General features: G+C 41.9%; 1 protein-coding gene across 2 annotated transcripts in view; it reads right to left on the bottom strand.

The window, feature by feature from the left end:
- Positions 1-21,937, bottom strand: part of WDR38 (WD repeat domain 38) — a 176,913-nt gene that overhangs the window by 30,515 nt on the left and 124,461 nt on the right. Inside the window, exons 1-2 of one of the 2 annotated variants that reach the window (XM_075184773.1) lie at positions 8,605-8,719; positions 1,152-1,272 (exon numbers count right to left, since the gene is read on the bottom strand). In XM_075184773.1, coding sequence (XP_075040874.1) covers positions 1,152-1,272; positions 8,605-8,673 — 190 coding nt within the window. In that variant the 5' untranslated portion in view covers positions 8,674-8,719. Of the gene's footprint in view, positions 1-1,151; positions 1,273-8,604; positions 8,720-21,937 lie in introns of those variants that run through there. The other variant, XM_075184772.1, reaches the window with a different exon arrangement.

Raw genomic sequence — 21,937 nt, 5'->3', positions numbered from 1 at the left:
CAGGTACAATATGTCAGGTAGTAAGTGACACTCAAAAGGTTATTCACCAAAATGTAATACTTGCAGACCCACAGAGATTTGCAAATCCATTTATTTCTCAGTAACAAGTACATGTATATGTAACAAGTGTATTTATATATGCACGCTCATATCACAGTTTTAGAACTGGCCCTAAAATATCAACCTGCACCTTCTGTTGTGGGATTGCAGGTCAAATTGGACCAATCAAAGGCTGCAATTAGTAGACGTGGCTAGTGATTGGTCCTCCTGCTCAAACTTCCCAACTCCACCACCATTTAAAAGCAGTGAACTGAATTGATTTTCCACAGATGAGTGATCAGATCAGTGAAATATCTTTACTAGATGTGTCACTTTTCTGGGCTTACATGTTTTTATTACATTGACCGATAAGTACCTAGAAATGCACCTCGGATACAGAATGAAATGAGATATACGATTATGTTATTGAAGATATGCTGTAACATTGTTGTATAAGTAAAAAATATAGGGCCTGATTCATTAGGAAAATTAAGGAAAAAATGAGTAAGTTTTTTCCTGGACAAAACCATATTACAATGCAAGTGGTGCATTTTTTTTTTTTTATCTTGCACACACGTTAAATACTGACAGTTTTTTAATGTAGCACAGAAATACTTGATAGCTTATTTGTACACTAATATTTAAAGTTAATCTAGGACATGCTCTACCCCAAATATAAATCTGCCATCACATTTTAAATCTACCTCCCCCTCCAATGCAACATGGTTTTGCAAGGTGTAAAGTTACTCATTTTTTTTGCTTTATTTTCCTTAATGAATCAGGCCCAATGTGTTATACATCTATCTGCATTGTGATTGTGGGTTTTATACAGCCTTGATACAATAACTATTGAACAAGGAACTCTGAGGTTGTATGTTATTTTTAGTGGACAACCCTCTAGTAGGTATGGCTTATAAAGAAATATGTGAAAAGGGTATTCATAATTAAACAAGACTATCTTGGAACAGTGTAGGGAAATAGTGAGTGTATAATAACATTTAATATACCCGGTTCCCCTACAACACATAGCTAGAAAACTATCTATGCCAGAGGTTTATGGTTCCACTGATCTGCAATTAACAAGAAGAATGGTTTCACCAGCGGAAACTTACCTCTGTGCCCGGCCACTTTATGCTTCAGCTGCCCGCTGTTTGCTTCCCACACATGAATCCGACTGTCATCAGAGCATGTGATTACCAGCTGGCAGTCTGGAGAAACTGCACAGGAATTCACCTGAAACAAGAACATTATACCAAGATCACACTTCTCTTACAGTACCAGCTACAGTATAATGCAGACTTGCCAACTCTCCCGAAATATCCGGGAGACTCCCGCATTTTGCGAGAGTCTCCCGGGCTCCCGGGCGAGTGTGGCAATCCCCCGCATCTGGATAATTCTGCCCACTTCCTAGTGAAGTGGGCAGAATTAAGTCCCAAACGCCGCGATTCCCGGTGAATCGCGGCGTTTGGCCCCGCCCCCCGCTGTCAAATGACGCATTTTGCGTCATCACGTCATGGGGGGCAGGTCCGAAATGACGTCACTTGGAGCCCCGCCCCCCCCGTTACGCCCACCTCCTCTGCAGGCTCCCGGATTTCACCAACAGAAAGTTGGTAAGTATGGTATAATGCCATGCAAAAAATGAAATACAGCTCTTGGAAAATTTATCACCAACTTTAGTAATGAAACCGGTGCTGTGGGATATATGGTAAGATAATTCAAGTAAGACATGGCCTGCTAAGACTTAGAACTAAAAATACAAGAAATATATATACACACACACACATATATATATATATATATATACACACACACACACATATATATATATATATATATATATATATATATATATATATATATAAACACACAAAACAATAAAAAAAGAAGACTACATGGACCTGTAGTTTCTTTCTGTGTTTCAGTTCTATGTTTATGGAAACTGTCATCTTGCTGCATAATCATTGTTCAATGTTGCAGTGTGAATAGTTACTGTTGTGCACATTGGAAGCCTGATTCACCAAGGCATGTATTCTGAGCGCAGCCCGTATTATACGCACGTACTAAGGCTTTGCGTTCGACCAAATTCCGCAAGGCACGGATTGCAAGATACGTGTGCTTTTGAAATCGGGGGCAGGTCTGCTGTGCTCTACTACACCGGACGCAGCTGGATGCGTCCAATACCTATGTGGATTATAAACGAACAGGAAAAAAATCCAAAACTTGCATTATTGTTACCTGTTAATAATAACGGCATTAATGTTAAAACAGTTTTTTAAAAAAAGTGTTCTTTTTATTTCCCCCCAATAAATACATTTACTAGAATGTTGTTAATGTCTACTGAGCATAAAATAATTTTGTACAGTTGCTTGTGATTGCAAATACATGTCACCGCATGCATACGAAACTGTCATCACTACTGATCAGGACTTAGACTAGCCCTGTAGCTGGAGCAAGAGGTACGGCAGATAAACACAGACACACAGAGCTGGATTTGGACGTGTTCAGATGTCACTGCGTTACCCCTTGGTAAGTGTCTTACTTTCCTAAATTACCAGATTATAATTACCAGCTCCTTACAGCTTGGCAGTGAGAATTGGGTGGGAAATTAATACTATTGTTTTGTAGCAAATAGTGAGTGTCACTTCTGAATATACTGAATGGACTGATCCAATCAGGAGCCATGTTCACCCCCATCCTAGCTGCTTGAACAGCTAGGAATGTTTGGGCCCAGCTTCCTTTTGGCCAACTGTCGGCACTGAGGTACTGTTAGCTATACCGTAGAACAGGTCTAGCCGATAGCTGGTTTCACAAGAGCTGGAAATCTACAGCTTGTTCAGGCCTGTTCTAGAAGCAGTGGAGGTTTGGAAAGGAGAGGACCCCTACGTAGGGGTACATGTTTAGAGTTGTACCTAACTAGCATGGGTTGCACAAGGGTGTACAATCATGGTCAGAAGTTTGGAGAATGACACAAATATTCGTTTTCTGCTGCTTCAGTTTGCATATACTCCAGAATGTCATGAAGAGTGATCAGATTAATTGCACTTAATTTCAAAGTCCCATTTTGCCATGATAATGAACTTTTTTTTTTGCCTAAGAAGAACACAGTCATAAATAAAAAATGGTACCAAAACATCTCTCAAGAGCAACTTCTCCCAACCATCGAAGAACAGTTTGGTGTATGATGGAGCACCTTGCTATAAGGTAAACGTGATAACTAAGTGGCTTGGGGATTAAAACATCAAAATTTTGGGTCCATGGCCAGGAAACTCTGCCATTGAGAACTTGTGGTCAATCCTCAAGAGGCAGGTGGACAAACAAAAGTCCACAAATTCTGACAAGCTCCAAGAATTGATTAGGCAAGAATGGGCGTCCATCAGTCATATGTGGCCCAGAATTTGATTGATAGCATGCCAGGGTGAGTTGCAGAGGTCTTCAAAAAGAAAGGTCAACACTGCAAATATTGACTCTTTGCATAAACGTAATGTAATTGTCAATACAAGCCTTTGACACTTATGAAATGCTTGCAATGTTACTTCAGTATACCATAGCAACATCTGACAAAAAGGTCTAAAAACACTGATGCAGCAAACTTTGTGAAAACCAATACTTATATCATTCTCAAAACTTTTGGCCATGACTATACTATTCCTTTAAAATAAATGAAGTATAAACATTATTATTAAGTCATATGTTTACTCTGTCTTTGCTAACTTATGTGTGTATGTCAAAATAAAAATTAGATGACTCCACCACCATGGCATGGTTGGCAAATCATCCTCCATTTATACAATAACAATCAGTCATGCAATTTTTAAGTTGCATGATGACTTCAGGAACTGGATCATGTCTAATGATGACAAAATGATCCCCAGGGTAAAGCCTACATTAGTTTAGTCATGGGTGTAAATGCTTCTCTTAGTAAGGTAATTACACAACAACCTGGCTACACTCCAAGGAAATGCAGTGAAAGTGTGTAGCTTGTCTTGCTGCTCCCAGACAGAGTATGATGAGCAGGTGAATACTTTCCCATTGCATTCCCAAATCTATCTGTGCTCACTAAGCTCAAATTCATTACTAGGAATCAGCAGAAAATCTATGTGCTGGAACGGATGACATCAGGTGAACACCAGATTGGATTTTGTATTCTCCATAATAAGCTTCCCATGTGTTATGTATCTTTCAGGTATCTGTGGTTCCAGAATTCTAGTACCATGCTTTAATTTAAAAAGCACATTCCAGGGACACTTTACTGACTGTACAAGTTGTGTGATGACCACTGTATGATTACATATGACATTACAATGCTATTACACTTTATACAGACATAGGAAACTACAACAAGCTAACAAGGTTTGTCCTTTGTACATGCTCATAAGACAGTTCTATTACACTCTAAACAGATATAGAAAACGACACATACCCAATAAGAAATAACTACTTGATATGAACATAATCCAATTCTATTGCACTCTATACAAACACAGAAAACAACATCTACAGAACAAGACATAACCTTGTGACATGATCATTATACAATTATATTACCTTGTATTACATAGAACACTACATCTACCTAGCATAATCTGACCATGGAACACAGGCAGCATGGTGGCTTAGTGGTTATCACTACTGCCTCACAGCACTGGGGTTATGAGTTTGATTCCCGACCATGGTCTTATCTGTGTGGAGTTTGTATGTTCTCCCCGTGTTTGCGTGGGTTTCCTCTGGGTGCTCCGGTTTCCTCCCACAATCCAAAAAACATACTAGTAGGTTAATTGGCTGCTACCAAATTGACCCTAGTATCTCTCTCTGTCTGTGTGTGTATGTTAGGGAATTTAGGCTGTAAGCTCCAGGGACTGATGTGAGTTCTCTGTACAGTGCTGCAGAATCAGTGGCGCTATATAAATAGCTGATGATGATGATAATACATCTTGAAAATGGCAACAATATTTATTACTTATATTAAAAACATCATTAAAACTGACAGTCTCCTGATCAAATCTCCAGAGTAATTAACTAGGTATCTCAGCAGCCAGACAGTGAATGTGCAATCAATCCTTATTGTAAAAGTCATGATCGCTATTTAATAGCAATCAAAATGGAGACATAAATAGTTTGTAACAATCAAAAGAGATGCATAAATATTTGTTGGGAACAGAGAGAAGAAAGAAAACAAACCATGAATATATGCATGTGTATATCAATCTCCAACACAAGACATCCCAGACTAATAAGTGTGTTTGTGCTGTACAAATTAGAGGGCATTCTCATGGATTAGTGACTAATAAGAAGCCACATACAGCCTCTATATCATTACCAGCAATGTGAATTATAACACAAATTTATTTCAGTGTATGTTAAATCACTGACCTATCTCATACTTGCCTACTTTCTGCAAGTGTAATCCGAGAGAGGGACGTGACTAGAGGGCGGAAGGGGGCGGGGTGTGGCCAAACGCTTCATGTTGGCCCCGTCCCCGCAATGAAAATGCCGTTTTGTCGCGGGGGACAGAGCTAGGCATTTAGGCTAGGCAGTTGCGGGATGCAGGAGACTTGCCTGCTCTCCCGGGAGTCCGTGAGACCGACCCGAATTTCGGGAGTCTCCCGGACATTCTGGGAGAGTTGGAAAGTATGACCTAACTCAGGGGTAGGCAACCTACAGCTCTCCAGGTGTTGTAAAACTACAAATCCCAGCATGCCTTGCCATCTATCTGCTGGTTATCTACTGGCAAAGCATGCTGGGACTTGTAGTTTCACAACACCTGGAGATCCGCAGGTTGCCTACCCCAGACCTATCTTATGCCCCGCGCAGCTCGATCTCCACACAATCAGCCTTAGACATTAAGGAGAGCAAAGCAAAAAAAAAAAAAAAAAAGGAATAACTTTGCACCTTGGAAAAACCATGTTGCATTGGAGGGAAAGGTAAATTTAAAATGTGGGTAGAGATTTATAGTTGCGGTAGGGCATGTTCTAGATCAGCTTTAAATTTCAGTGTAAAAAAAAAAAGCTATCAAGTTTATGTGACGAAAAAAAGTCAGTATTTTCTTTATGTGCAAATAATAAACTAATTTGCACCTCTTGCATTGTAACATGTTTTTTTTGCCTTGCTCTTCTTAATGACTCAGGACCAAAATGAGCACCAATTCTCTACAAAAACAGACACATAAATGTCAGGTAACATCTGCAGGTCATATTACTGCATACAATAATAAATGTACAGTATGCATGACATAACAATGTATAGGAAATTATAATATTACCTATGGTGACATAGGGCCAACAGTTGAGGTTTTAGACACATTAAATAGGCATGGCCCAACTTAGAAGTAGAGAATGGACATTTTAGTATAGGCATTGTTTAGGACAATTAAAGGTTGAACTTAGGATTTCATATTATATGCAGCTGGAGAGCAATATTGTACAAGAACTCTCAGTGCACACAAAAAAGGTATAAGAAAAGGAAATTATCGGAAAGCAGTAGTTATAGCTCTCATAATATACTCTGTCATATATTATCAAACTCTATTTTTTTTTGTTTTTTATTATGTATTGTAACAGATGCAAAAATAGATACATGGACATTTTTATACAAACAATGTAAACTGCCCTGTTAATGATCCTTCCGCAGGTTCATCTACGGGAAGCTTGTTATGAGTTTTACTTCCTCTATATAGTCCGGTTTGATCGTCTTCTCGGCGCTAAATGGCATAAATGTATAAACCGGCCGTAAACTAAGACAGACTCTGAAAATTTATAGATTGAACTTGTTAGGTAAAGGGGTCGGGGGGTAAGTGTTTATTACTTATGGATGGAATAAAGTTGCATATTTTTGTGTCATTTTCCTGGGGATCAGGGAGGGGGGGGTGGGGGTAGAGGGTTAGGGTTAAGGGGTTTAAGGGAGAGTCCTTTATGGGATCTTTAAGACATGCCGGTTTTTAATTCTATTATATTATACAGACTCTCTGAATAGACTGTGAGACTTCTGCCTGGGAGGCTTTTGAATATGTGCCTCTGAGGAAACGTCTGCATAAATGGGGCCTCCATCATGAAATAATAAACATTGAAACTAAATTAAATAATTATTTACCCCATTAGAAATCAGATATTATTGCCCCCTTGATATAAAAATATATTCATAATGCCCCTGGAATGTGATAATACAAGAATATTGCTCCATTAATATAATGAAAAATAAAGTTTGCTCCCAAAAATTTATTATAAATTAATTTTGTCTTCATGATTAATAATAAATGTCCCCATAATTCATAAGACAGTGATGCCTCCTCTTATGTTCTGAATGACAAGATAGCTCAAACAACATGTTTGAGCTATGTAACCTATCAGAAGCAGGTGATTTGATTAAACCATCTGCGGTTTGGGGGTTTTGAAACCGCGATATATCACTGACAGTTTAACATTCCAGCCTCAAACCGTCCTCAAGCCCCCTGCTGGAAAATTGTGGCAGTGCTGTAGTTTCAAATGGCCACCAAACACAATTTTTAGTAAATATCCCCCCTCCCCCAGGGTTAAGGTACTGGGTTAGAGAATTTGATTGAGACCACTGAAATCCGCTAATGCTCATCATGACCGTTGAATATAATTTCAGGGTTCACTGCATATTAGTCTGATGGTGAGACATTTAAATTACTGTTGCTTTATTGATTGAGAGACTATATAATTAAGTACCGGAGGAAAATTACTTTGTTACAGCACATAGGGACATTTGTCTCAGAATATTCATTCACTTGTTTTGCGGACCTCCCAGTGAGCATGTTATTTATACTTACTCTCACAATGACCCTCTATTTTTAAAGGCAAATGGAATACTCCTAAATCTGAGGACAATACGGGATATAAACTATAAGTGAAAGTATTAAGACTTAAGTTCTGATAAAAGCTCAAGATCTGTGTTTGGAGACCTTGTAGTTGGAAATGTATTGAAATTATGTGAGTGTCAGTGTGGATCTTTTGTCCTCGCTGATTTGGGTCCCATACTTGAGTATTGGAACTTTAATCTAGATTCATTGGTTTTATTTGCATTTAAGACATCAATCTATATTTAAATATTTGATTTATTAGATGTATATATCACTGCTTTGATGCATTGGGTTCAATTACTATTGTTATCTTTTTTTTATGATTAATGTTTGTGAATTAATTTTTTGTTTTTTGTATATGCATATATTATTATTATTATTATTATTATTGGTCAAAAAGAAAGGCAGACTAATTGTATTGTTCAGTTAAACAATCAACAAAGAAAATATAGACTAATAACAATAATAAATAATATTTCTAATGATAATTAATCCAACTTTTTGTTTAGCACATATTGGAAACTTAATTCCTTCAAACAAGCATTGTAGAAAATATATTCTTATAACATATTTATTACACATACACACAAATGATTTAATAATAACGTCAGTTTTAATGGGTAAGAGCTATGCATAAAATTTTAATAGCAGTTTTAATTCATAAATCAAAATGATGAAATGTTGATTGAAATAAACACATTTTAAGTGTTGCAGATTCAATATCTTCTATATTGCCTCAATGTACTGACCTCTCCTTTATGCCGTTCAAAGTATTTTACTGTGGTTGTAGCTAAATATTCTGAAGGATTCTTCCACATCTTCACTGAATGTTCATAAAATATTAGGCTGTGTCTAGTTGTGACATTTAGCTAGGCCTTGTTGTGTACAGAAAGCTTCCCCGTTGCCACAGTGACAAATGGCCTAAATAGTAGGATGGACCATTGTTATTTACATTCCATTGCAGGGCTAAGCATTGTTAGTCTAGCACTCAGTCTCTTAACTCCTCTGTGTCAGAGCACAGCCTGCAAAACACTGCTCTACCTGTAGAAACATAGTGCATGCTGCCACTTGTAGTGCCACAACTATGTACTTTAAATGGCGTCTCCATCTGGAAATATTAAGTGGTGCCACAACAGAAAAATATTATTATTGTCCCTCTGCAATCTCGGGCGAGTTTGCAAAATTGCAGCTTCATACATATGGCAATTTGTATTGTTAAAGTGGCCAAAAGTCGGGGCGGTGATTTGTAGTGATCTGTAGCATGGCGATTTTGGTAAAATCACTTTAATAGGGATTTACTATCAACTCGCACTTTCATACATTGGTGAGTTTAAACTGGCAAGAGAAAATCGCTGTAAAACTCAAATTGCACCTTGATACTTTTACCCCCAGATCTTTGATTTGTGCTCAGAGAACCGTATAAGCAAGGCCTGGTTAAGGGTTCTGGCCGCCCTAGGCTAATACACCCGTAGCGCCCCCCTCCAAAACTTTTAAAGGAAAATTCAGGAGTATTTTCCAGCAAATGAATTTAGACAGATTCTCTTACCTGTCCTTGCTGTTCTTTCTTGCTTGTTCTTGCAGCTTTGTTGTCGTTTAGCTGTTTTCTGGAAAGTTGTGGTCCTGTTTTGGAAATGTGCAAACATTACAAACCCTCAATGATTAGACTCTTTAGAGTGCATCTTCATGAACACCACACAATGCAGAGATTATACCCCCTCACAAGCAGCCAATTCATGACTCCCTTGCGCTCTGTCCCCCTTTCTGCACACTCTGTCCCCCTTTAAAACACACACTCTGTCCCCCTTTCTGCACGCTGTCCCCCTCAAAATACACTCTGTCTCCCCCTTTCTACATAAACACATACTCTGTCCCCCCTTTCTGCATAAACACACACTCTGTCCCCCCTTTCTGCTTAAACGTACACTCTGTCCCCCCTTTTTGCTTAAACACACACTCTGTCCCCCCCTTTCTGCATAAACACACACTCTGTTCCCCCCTTTCTGCTTAAACACACTCTGTCCCCCCCTTTCTGCATAAACACACACTCTGTCCCCCCCTTTCTGCTAAAAAAACACACTCTGCCCCCCCTCTCTGCATACATAAACACACACTCTGTCCCCCCTTTCTGCATAAATACACACTCTGTCCCCCCTCTCTGCATAAACACACACTCTGTCCCCCCCCTTTTTGCTTAAACACACACTCTGTCCCCCCCTTTCTGCTTAAATACACATTCTGTCCCCCCTCTCGGCATAAACACACACTCTGCCCCCCTTTCTGCATAAACACACACTCTGCCCCCCCTCTCTGCATAAACACACACTCTGTCCCCCCCCCTTTTTGCTTAAACACACACTCTGTCCCCCCCTTTCTGCTTAAACACACACTCTGTCCCCCCCCTTTCTGCTTAAACACACACTCTGTCCCCCCCTTTCTGCTTAAACACACACTCTGCCCCCCCCTTTCTGCTTAAACACACACTCTGTCCCCCCCTTTCTGCATAAACACACACTCTGTCCCCCCCTTTCTGCATAAATACACACTCTGTCCCCCCTCTCTGCATAAACACACACTCTGCCCCCCTTTCTGCATAAACACACACTCTGCCCCCCCTCTCTGCATAAACACACACTCTGTCCCCCCCTTTCTGCATAAATACACACTCTGCCCCCCCTTTCTGCATAAACACACTCCGCCCCCCCCCTTTCTGCATAAACACACTCCGCCCCCCCCCTTTCTGCATAAACACACACTCTGCCCCCCCTCTCTGCATAAACACACACTCTGTCCCCCCTCTCTGCATAAACACACACTCTGCCCCCCTTTCTGCATAAACACACACTCTGCCCCCCCTCTCTGCATAAACACACACTCTGTCCCCCCTCTCTGCATAAACACACACTCTGCCCCCCTTTCTGCATAAACACACACTCTGCCCCCCCTCTCTGCATAAACACACACTCTGTCCCCCCCTTTCTGCATAAATACACACTCTGTCCCCCCTCTCTGCATAAACACACACTCTGCCCCCCCTTTCTGCATAAACACACTCCGCCCCCCCTTTCTGCATAAAAATACACTCTGTCTCCCCCTCTCTGCATAAACACACACTCTGTCCCCCCTCTCTGCATAAACACACACTCTGCCCCCCTTTCTGCATAAACACACACTCTGCCCCCCCTCTCTGCATAAACACACACTCTGTCCCCCCCTTTCTGCATAAATACACACTCTGTCCCCCCTCTCTGCATAAACACACACTCTGCCCCCCCCTTTCTGCATAAACACACTCTGCCCCCCCATTTCTGCATAAAAATACACTCTGTCCCCCCCTCTCTGCATAAACACACACTCTGTCCCCCCTCTCTGCATAAAGTTTATAAACACACACTCTGCCCCCCTTTCTGCATAAACACACACTCTGTCCCCCCTCTCTGCATAAACACACACTCTGTCCCCCCCTTTCTGCATAAATACACACTCTGTCCCCCCTCTCTGCATAAACACACACTCTGCCCCCCCTCTCTGCATAAACGTACACTCTGCCCCCTCTCTCTGCATAAACACACACTCTGTCCCCCCTTTCTGTTTAAACGCACATCTACTTACCTGTCTTCTCTTCCACCAGCAATCAGCTCTTCTTACTGCAGCTCCTCACCGACCCAGTCGGGACGTGATGATGACATCACGGCCGACAGCCAGTCAGGAGGGAGGAGAAAGGAGGGAGGAGAGGGGAGGGATGGGGGGGAGAAGAGGGGAGGGGAGGAGTGGGTAGGAAGAGAGGAGAGGAGAGGAGGGAGCTACAGTGTGGAAAAGGGGGGAGGGGCACCTCCGTGTGCACATAATCAGTAGTAAACAACAAAAAAATGTAAAAAAAAAAACTTACATGCTGACGACACTGCGCCCCCCAAGATTTCAGCACCCCAGGCTGCAGCCTGATCAGCCTATTGGTTGATTAGGCTGTGCATATGACCTTCCTGGATCTGGTCAGTGTCCACTGCATGTGTGAGTAACTTGCATTGCACCACACTCTGAGATATTTCATAGTTGCCTACTTTCCCAGAATGTCCGGGAGAATCACAAATTTCTGGGAGCCCTCCCAGACTCCCGGGAGAGCGGGCCGCCTCCATAAATTAAATGGAGGGGGCGGGGCTTAGTGTCGCCATGCATGCGTCATCGTGGCCCTGCTCCCAGTTTTTATTGGTCAAAAATAGTGATGTACGTTTTGATGGTGGGGCTCATGGCGCGATTCTTCGAGCCCCGCCCCAACACACCCACCTGACCCCCGGACCTCCCGGGAAACAACATGCCTGTGTGGCAAGTATGAGATATTTGCTTGTGGAAAAGTCTGTCAGAGACAGAGGTACTGCTGTGCATTGCTGGAACTACTCCAACCTCACCTAACCCTACCGTATACTTACTAGTAACTGAAGCTTAAGAGACTGCTTTTCCTCCGTTCACTACACCAGTTGAGGAACAGTACCTACCTGTGTGTGTTGAGACCCCAGTTGCCCCACACACTAGCTATTATTTGACTTATAAATATGACTTATTCTTTACGAAAATGAACCAAATTAAACATTAAATTAGAAATCTCTATTTTTTCCTAACAACTTAATTTTCAGTCTACCTCCGTTATCAGACATAATGGCTTCAATATGCATACATATTAATGAGCATGGGTCATACTTGTGACCTCATCAAACGGTGTATGTATGTGTTTCAAGGTTTTATATTTTAAATTTCTTAGGAATAATCTTAATATTATTGTAAAATGTCTTTCAATATATTGCATACTTGCCTACTTTTGAAGGCAGCTGTCCAGGAGGGGGTCCGCCGAAGGGAGGCGTGGCCATGTGCGGTGCGCCGTTAGGCTCCTCCCCTGTCTTAGGCAATTTTAGCCAATCGCAGTAGGGGGCCGGGCCACGATGGCGCATTTAGCCCCGCCCCCAGCTTCTTCAACAATGGCGACAGCTTGATCCGGGATTTTTGCCTGCTCTCTCGGGAGTCCGGGAGAACGCCAAAAAATTCATATTCATATATTGTTGACCACAGGAACTCTTCTAAAAAACTAGACAATAGGTCTGTTGGAGAAAATTTTCACTACTGTCGCAATTTCTCCTGAGACGTAGAAATATTTCTTATACATCTCGTCTGAATCTGAATAAGAGGTGGCTTAAAAGGAAAGTTCGTTAACCTCCTAGAATATCAGGATATTGTCAATGCTGTTTTTACATATCAGTAGCCTTTCCTTGTGCACTCCACTGCATACAATTTAAGCAATCTCTCCAATCAGAACCAGGTGTAAAATGTATGCCTGTTTTCCATGTACTTTTGAAAACCAGCATTGCAGTTTGACACCTGGTGGTTGGAAATAATGCGGTTTGATGTGTAGTTTTGCTAATCAGAAATTGCACTGTTTGTAAACTGCACATCAACCTGCAGTAAAAACAGAGGATTTACAAAACTGCTCATTAATACATTTCAACCCTTGTGACTAAGCATTTTCCAAGCTCAAAGAGGAAAAAAGTTACATACAACTTATTTTAAAACATTTGTTCTTCTAAGAATCCCAGCAGATGGCAGTATTGTTTAAGTCCTTTATTTGACATAAGCAGCAAATCAATGTTAGCAGTTTACGAATAATAACATATTGGTCTATATTAATTTATAACTCATTTTCTCCAAGCCTGGCAAGCACTGGAAGGGACACTGTACTTTCTCACTGCTAAATTTTCACTGCCCTCCACTTCTAAGATGTGTTTGAGTATGGTCAAAGCACATGTTTGCTTCTTCCATTTGCATATGTACATTGCTTGGGTAAGACCATCATATTACCCAAATGTCACATTTATACATTTGTATCTTTTTCTTTACTTGACCTAGCAGCTCTTTCCTGTAGTGTCAGGAGACTGAGATATGGGATTCCATTACTAGGAAGTCTAATGGTGTTCCCAGTTATCATCAACCTAATGCTCCGTTTTGCGTGATTATTATTATTATTATTATAAAAATTATTATTAACATATAGATATATAGTGCAGGCATATTTTTCAGCACTTTACAATTGGGAACAAACACAGCAATTACAAAAGTGGAAGCTGCTCAAATCAATTTATAGGCCATAACAGGTGCTTGAAAGGGTGGGGTTATCCTGCAAGGAACATACACACAACATTTTTTCCCCCAGCACACTGCTATAGCCAGCAACAGATCTGCCATTTCTACTGTAGATAAAAATGCAAAAGTCTTTGTTGCACACATTTGCAAATGTATGTTTAAGCCATCCGCCACGCCAAGGCGCTTTTGCTAATAGGATGGTCCTACTCTAAACAATGAGAGTCCCATATATTTGGGCCATACATATGTGTTTTTAAATTGAGAGCCAACTTACCAAAGAGGTACCCCAGAAGCCTCCAAACAGCAATTCAGTGCCAGTACTCCCTCTCAGCTACTGACACCAACATGCCTCTCAGACAAATACAAAAGTGGAAGCTGCTCAAATCAATTTATAGGCCATAACAGGTGCTTGAAAGGGTGGGGTTATCCTGCAAGGAACATACACACAACATTTTTTCCCCCAGCACACTGCTATAGCCAGCAACAGATCTGCCATTTCTACTGTAGATAAAAATGCAAAAGTCTTTGTTGCACACATTTGCAAATGTATGTTTAAGCCATCCTGCCACGCCAAGGCGCTTTTGCTAATAGGATGGTCCTACTCTAAACAATGAGAGTCCCATATATTTGGGCCATACATATGTGTTTTTAAATTGAGAGCCAACTTACCAAAGAGGTACCCCAGAAGCCTCCAAACAGCAATTCAGTGCCAGTACTCCCTCTCAGCTACTGACACCAACATGCCTCTCAGACAAATACAAAAGTGGAAGCTGCTCAAATCAATTTATAGGCCATAACAGGTGCTTGAAAGGGTGGGGTTATCCTGCAAGGAACATACACACAACATTTTTTCCCCCAGCACACTGCTATAGCCAGCAACAGATCTGCCATTTCTACTGTAGATAAAAATGCAAAAGTCTTTGTTGCACACATTTGCAAATGTATGTTTAAGCCATCCGCCACGCCAAGGCGCTTTTGCTAATAGGATGGTCCTACTCTAAACAATGAGAGTCCCATATATTTGGGCCATACATATGTGTTTTTAAATTGAGAGCCAACTTACCAAAGAGGTACCCCAGAAGCCTCCAAACAGCAATTCAGTGCCAGTACTCCCTCTCAGCTACTGACACCAACATGCCTCTCAGACAAATACAAAAGTGGAAGCTGCTCAAATCAATTTATAGGCCATAACAGGTGCTTGAAAGGGTGGGGTTATCCTGCAAGGAACATACACACAACATTTTTTCCCCCAGCACACTGCTATAGCCAGCAACAGATCTGCCATTTCTACTGTAGATAAAAATGCAAAAGTCTTTGTTGCACACATTTGCAAATGTATGTTTAAGCCATCCTGCCATGCCAAGGCGCTTTTGCTAATAGGATGGTCCTACTCTAAACAATGAGAGTCCCATATATTTGGGCCATACATATGTGTTTTTAAATTGAGAGCCAACTTACCAAAGAGGTACCCCAGAAGCCTCCAAACAGCAATTCAGTGCCAGTACTCCCTCTCAGCTACTGACACCAACATGCCTCTCAGACAAATACAAAAGTGGAAGCTGCTCAAATCAATTTATAGGCCATAACAGGTGCTTGAAAGGGTGGGGTTATCCTGCAAGGAACATACACACAACATTTTTTCCCCCAGCACACTGCTATAGCCAGCAACAGATCTGCCATTTCTACTGTAGATAAAAATGCAAAAGTCTTTGTTGCACACATTTGCAAATGTATGTTTAAGCCATCCTGCCACGCCAAGGCGCTTTTGCTAATAGGATGGTCCTACTCTAAACAATGAGAGTCCCATATATTTGGGCCATACATATGTGTTTTTAAATTGAGAGCCAACTTACCAAAGAGGTACCCCAGAAGCCTCCAAACAGCAATTCAGTGCCAGTACTCCCTCTCAGCTACTGACACCAACATGCCTCTCAGACAAATACAAAAGTGGAAGCTGCTCAAATCAATTTATAGGCCATAACAGGTGCTTGAAAGGGTGGGGTTATCCTGCAAGGAACATACACACAACATTTTTTCCCCCAGCACACTGCTATAGCCAGCAACAGATCTGCCATTTCTACTGTAGATAAAAATGCAAAAGTCTTTGTTGCACACATTTGCAAATGTATGTTTAAGCCATCCGCCACGCCAAGGCGCTTTTGCTAATGGGATGGTCCTACTCTAAACAATGAGAGTCCCATATATTTGGGCCATACATATGTGTTTTTAAATTGAGAGCCAACTTACCAAAGAGGTACCCCAGAAGCCTCCAAACAGCAATTCAGTGCCAGTACTCCCTCTCAGCTACTGACACCAACATGCCTCTCAGACAAATACAAAAGTGGAAGCTGCTCAAATCAATTTATAGGCCATAACAGGTGCTTGAAAGGGTGGGGTTATCCTGCAAGGAACATACACACAACATTTTTTCCCCCAGCACACTGCTATAGCCAGCAACAGATCTGCCATTTCTACTGTAGATAAAAATGCAAAAGTCTTTGTTGCACACATTTGCAAATGTATGTTTAAGCCATCCTGCCACGCCAAGGCGCTTTTGCTAATAGGATGGTCCTACTCTAAACAATGAGAGTCCCATATATTTGGGCCATACATATGTGTTTTTAAATTGAGAGCCAACTTACCAAAGAGGTACCCCAGAAGCCTCCAAACAGCAATTCAGTGCCAGTACTCCCTCTCAGCTACTGACACCAACATGCCTCTCAGACAAATACAAAAGTGGAAGCTGCTCAAATCAATTTATAGGCCATAACAGGTGCTTGAAAGGGTGGGGTTATCCTGCAAGGAACATACACACAACATTTTTTCCCCCAGCACACTGCTATAGCCAGCAACAGATCTGCCATTTCTACTGTAGATAAAAATGCAAAAGTCTTTGTTGCACACATTTGAAAATGTATGTTTAAGCCATCCTGCCACGCCAAGGCGCTTTTGCTAATAGGATGGTCCTACTCTAAACAATGAGAGTCCCATATATTTGGGCCATACATATGTGTTTTTAAATTGAGAGCCAACTTACCAAAGAGGTACCCCAGAAGCCTCCAAACAGCAATTCAGTGCCAGTACTCCCTCTCAGCTACTGACACCAACATGCCTCTCAGACAAATACAAAAGTGGAAGCTGCTCAAATCAATTTATAGGCCATAACAGGTGCTTGAAAGGGTGGGGTTATCCTGCAAGGAACATACACACAACATTTTTTTCCCCAGCACACTGCTATAGCCAGCAACAGATCTGCCATTTCTACTGTAGATAAAAATGCAAAAGTCTTTGTTGCACACATTTGCAAATGTATGTTTAAGCCATCCGCCACGCCAAGGCGCTTTTGCTAATAGGATGGTCCTACTCTAAACAATGAGAGTCCCATATATTTGGGCCATACATATGTGTTTTTAAATTGAGAGCCAACTTACCAAAGAGGTACCCCAGAAGCCTCCAAACAGCAATTCAGTGCCAGTACTCCCTCTCAGCTACTGACACCAACATGCCTCTCAGACAAATACAAAAGTGGAAGCTGCTCAAATCAATTTATAGGCCATAACAGGTGCTTGAAAGGGTGGGGTTATCCTGCAAGGAACATACACACAACATTTTTTCCCCCAGCACACTGCTATAGCCAGCAACAGATCTGCCATTTCTACTGTAGATAAAAATGCAAAAGTCTTTGTTGCACACATTTGCAAATGTATGTTTAAGCCATCCGCCACGCCAAGGCGCTTTTGCTAATGGGATGGTCCTACTCTAAACAATGAGAGTCCCATATATTTGGGCCATACATATGTGTTTTTAAATTGAGAGCCAACTTACCAAAGAGGTACCCCAGAAGCCTCCAAACAGCAATTCAGTGCCAGTACTCCCTCTCAGCTACTGACACCAACATGCCTCTCAGACAAATACAAAAGTGGAAGCTGCTCAAATCAATTTATAGGCCATAACAGGTGCTTGAAAGGGTGGGGTTATCCTGCAAGGAACATACACACAACATTTTTTCCCCCAGCACACTGCTATAGCCAGCAACAGATCTGCCATTTCTACTGTAGATAAAAATGCAAAAGTCTTTGTTGCACACATTTGCAAATGTATGTTTAAGCCATCCTGCCACGCCAAGGCGCTTTTGCTAATAGGATGGTCCTACTCTAAACAATGAGAGTCCCATATATTTGGGCCATACATATGTGTTTTTAAATTGAGAGCCAACTTACCAAAGAGGTACCCCAGAAGCCTCCAAACAGCAATTCAGTGCCAGTACTCCCTCTCAGCTACTGACACCAACATGCCTCTCAGACAAATACAAAAGTGGAAGCTGCTCAAATCAATTTATAGGCCATAACAGGTGCTTGAAAGGGTGGGGTTATCCTGCAAGGAACATACACACAACATTTTTTCCCCCAGCACACTGCTATAGCCAGCAACAGATCTGCCATTTCTACTGTAGATAAAAATGCAAAAGTCTTTGTTGCACACATTTGCAAATGTATGTTTAAGCCATCCGCCACGCCAAGGCGCTTTTGCTAATAGGATGGTCCTACTCTAAACAATGAGAGTCCCATATATTTGGGCCATACATATGTGTTTTTAAATTGAGAGCCAACTTACCAAAGAGGTACCCCAGAAGCCTCCAAACAGCAATTCAGTGCCAGTACTCCCTCTCAGCTACTGACACCAACATGCCTCTCAGACAAATACAAAAGTGGAAGCTGCTCAAATCAATTTATAGGCCATAACAGGTGCTTGAAAGGGTGGGGTTATCCTGCAAGGAACATACACACAACATTTTTTTCCCCAGCACACTGCTATAGCCAGCAACAGATCTGCCATTTCTACTGTAGATAAAAATGCAAAAGTCTTTGTTGCACACATTTGCAAATGTATGTTTAAGCCATCCGCCACGCCAAGGCGCTTTTGCTAATAGGATGGTCCTACTCTAAACAATGAGAGTCCCATATATTTGGGCCATACATATGTGTTTTTAAATTGAGAGCCAACTTACCAAAGAGGTACCCCAGAAGCCTCCAAACAGCAATTCAGTGCCAGTACTCCCTCTCAGCTACTGACACCAACATGCCTCTCAGACAAATACAAAAGTGGAAGCTGCTCAAATCAATTTATAGGCCATAACAGGTGCTTGAAAGGGTGGGGTTATCCTGCAAGGAACATACACACAACATTTTTTCCCCCAGCACACTGCTATAGCCAGCAACAGATCTGCCATTTCTACTGTAGATAAAAATGCAAAAGTCTTTGTTGCACACATTTGCAAATGTATGTTTAAGCCATCCGCCACGCCAAGGCGCTTTTGCTAATGGGATGGTCCTACTCTAAACAATGAGAGTCCCATATATTTGGGCCATACATATGTGTTTTTAAATTGAGAGCCAACTTACCAAAGAGGTACCCCAGAAGCCTCCAAACAGCAATTCAGTGCCAGTACTCCCTCTCAGCTACTGACACCAACATGCCTCTCAGACAAATACAAAAGTGGAAGCTGCTCAAATCAATTTATAGGCCATAACAGGTGCTTGAAAGGGTGGGGTTATCCTGCAAGGAACATACACACAACATTTTTTCCCCCAGCACACTGCTATAGCCAGCAACAGATCTGCCATTTCTACTGTAGATAAAAATGCAAAAGTCTTTGTTGCACACATTTGCAAATGTATGTTTAAGCCATCCTGCCACGCCAAGGCGCTTTTGCTAATAGGATGGTCCTACTCTAAACAATGAGAGTCCCATATATTTGGGCCATACATATGTGTTTTTAAATTGAGAGCCAACTTACCAAAGAGGTACCCCAGAAGCCTCCAAACAGCAATTCAGTGCCAGTACTCCCTCTCAGCTACTGACACCAACATGCCTCTCAGACAAATACAAAAGTGGAAGCTGCTCAAATCAATTTATAGGCCATAACAGGTGCTTGAAAGGGTGGGGTTATCCTGCAAGGAACATACACACAACATTTTTTCCCCCAGCACACTGCTATAGCCAGCAACAGATCTGCCATTTCTACTGTAGATAAAAATGCAAAAGTCTTTGTTGCACACATTTGCAAATGTATGTTTAAGCCATCCGCCACGCCCAGGTGCTTTTGCTAATAGGATGGTCCTACTCTAAACAATGAGAGTCCCATATATTTGGGCCATACATATGTGTTTTTAAATTGAGAGCCAACTTACCAAAGAGGTACCCCAGAAGCCTCCAAACAGCAATTCAGTGCCAGTACTCCCTCTCAGCTACTGACACCAACATGCCTCTTAGACAAATACAAAAGTGGAAGCTGCTCAAATCAATTTATAGGCCATAACAGGTGCTTGAAAGGGTGGGGTTATCCTGCAAGGAACATACACACAACATTTTTTCCCCCAGCACACTGCTATAGCCAGCAACAGATCTGCCATTTCTACTGTAGATAAAAATGCAAAAGTCTTTGTTGCACACATTTGCAAATGTATGTTTAAGCCATCCGCCACGCCAAGGCGCTTTTGCTAATGGGATGGTCCTACTCTAAACAATGAGAGTCCCATATATTTGGGCCATACATATGTGTTTTTAAATTGAGAGCCAACTTACCAAAGAGGTACCCCAGAAGCCTCCAAACAGCAATTCAGTGCCAGTACTCCCTCTCAGCTACTGACACCAACATGCCTCTCAGACAAATACAAAAGTGGAAGCTGCTCAAATCAATTTATAGGCCATAACAGGTGCTTGAAAGGGTGGGGTTATCCTGCAAGGAACATACACACAACATTTTTTCCCCCAGCACACTGCTATAGCCAGCAACAGATCTGCCATTTCTACTGTAGATAAAAATGCAAAAGTCTTTGTTGCACACATTTGCAAATGTATGTTTAAGCCATCCTGCCACGCCAAGGCGCTTTTGCTAATAGGATGGTCCTACTCTAAACAATGAGAGTCCCATATATTTGGGCCATACATATGTGTTTTTAAATTGAGAGCCAACTTACCAAAGAGGTACCCCAGAAGCCTCCAAACAGCAATTCAGTGCCAGTACTCCCTCTCAGCTACTGACACCAACATGCCTCTCACACAGCAATTAAACAAGTCTTGGTATTAACTGTCACTCACCAGACTGTGAGTGCTTCTTCCCGTGTGTTTAGGAACCGTGGCCGTCCACCATCCTGAGGGTCTGCGCATGTGCGGCCCTTTCAAACCTTCTGTTCATGTTCCTTTTAGTTAATTGGCTGATCAGGCAACACTCCCTATTTAAAGCACCTGAGTTCCATACCTCGTTGCCTGATCTTGGAGTCTCATTCCCATGAGCCTCTGAAGGTGTTCCTGTGTTTCCTCGTGTATTCAGCTCTGCTGATTCCTGTGGTTTCCAGACCACTTCAACTCTCCTGTGGTTTCCAGACCACTTCAACTCTCCTGTGTTTCATCGTGACTGTATTAGCTGATTCCTATCCGCTGCCTCCGTGCACTACAGTTATCAACTCACTTCAACTCTCCTGTGTTTCATCGTGACTGTATTAGCTGATTCCTATCAGCTGCCTCCGTGCACTACAGTTATCAACTCACTTCAACTCTCCTGTGTTTCATCGTGACTGTATTAGCTGATTCCTATCCGCTGCCTCCGTGCACTACAGCTATCAGCTCACTTCAACTCTCCTGTGTTTCATCGAGACTGCACCAGCTGATTCCTATCCGCTGTCTCCGTGCTCAACAGTTCCAGCTCATCTCAACTCTCCCGTGTTTCATCGAGACTGCACCTGCTGATTCCTATCCGCTACCTCCGTGTACCTGCAGTGTCCTGCTTGCCGCTACCCTTCAGTTCTATTCGTGTCTGCAGCCAGCTGATCCGCTCTCCGTGCTTCTACAGTGTTCCTGCCTGTGTCAACTCGCCTGTCTGCATCGGATCAACGCCTCGCTGCTTTCATCTCGTCTAGACCATCTCTACACTTCAGTGTTCTCCAGGTGTCCAGTTCTATA

This window comes from Mixophyes fleayi, chromosome 9 (genome assembly GCF_038048845.1).
Source record: "Mixophyes fleayi isolate aMixFle1 chromosome 9, aMixFle1.hap1, whole genome shotgun sequence".
Lineage (NCBI taxonomy): Eukaryota > Metazoa > Chordata > Amphibia > Anura > Limnodynastidae > Mixophyes > Mixophyes fleayi.
Note: the sequence above shows the minus strand (reverse complement) of the source record. Positions and strands in the feature narration are given on the sequence as shown.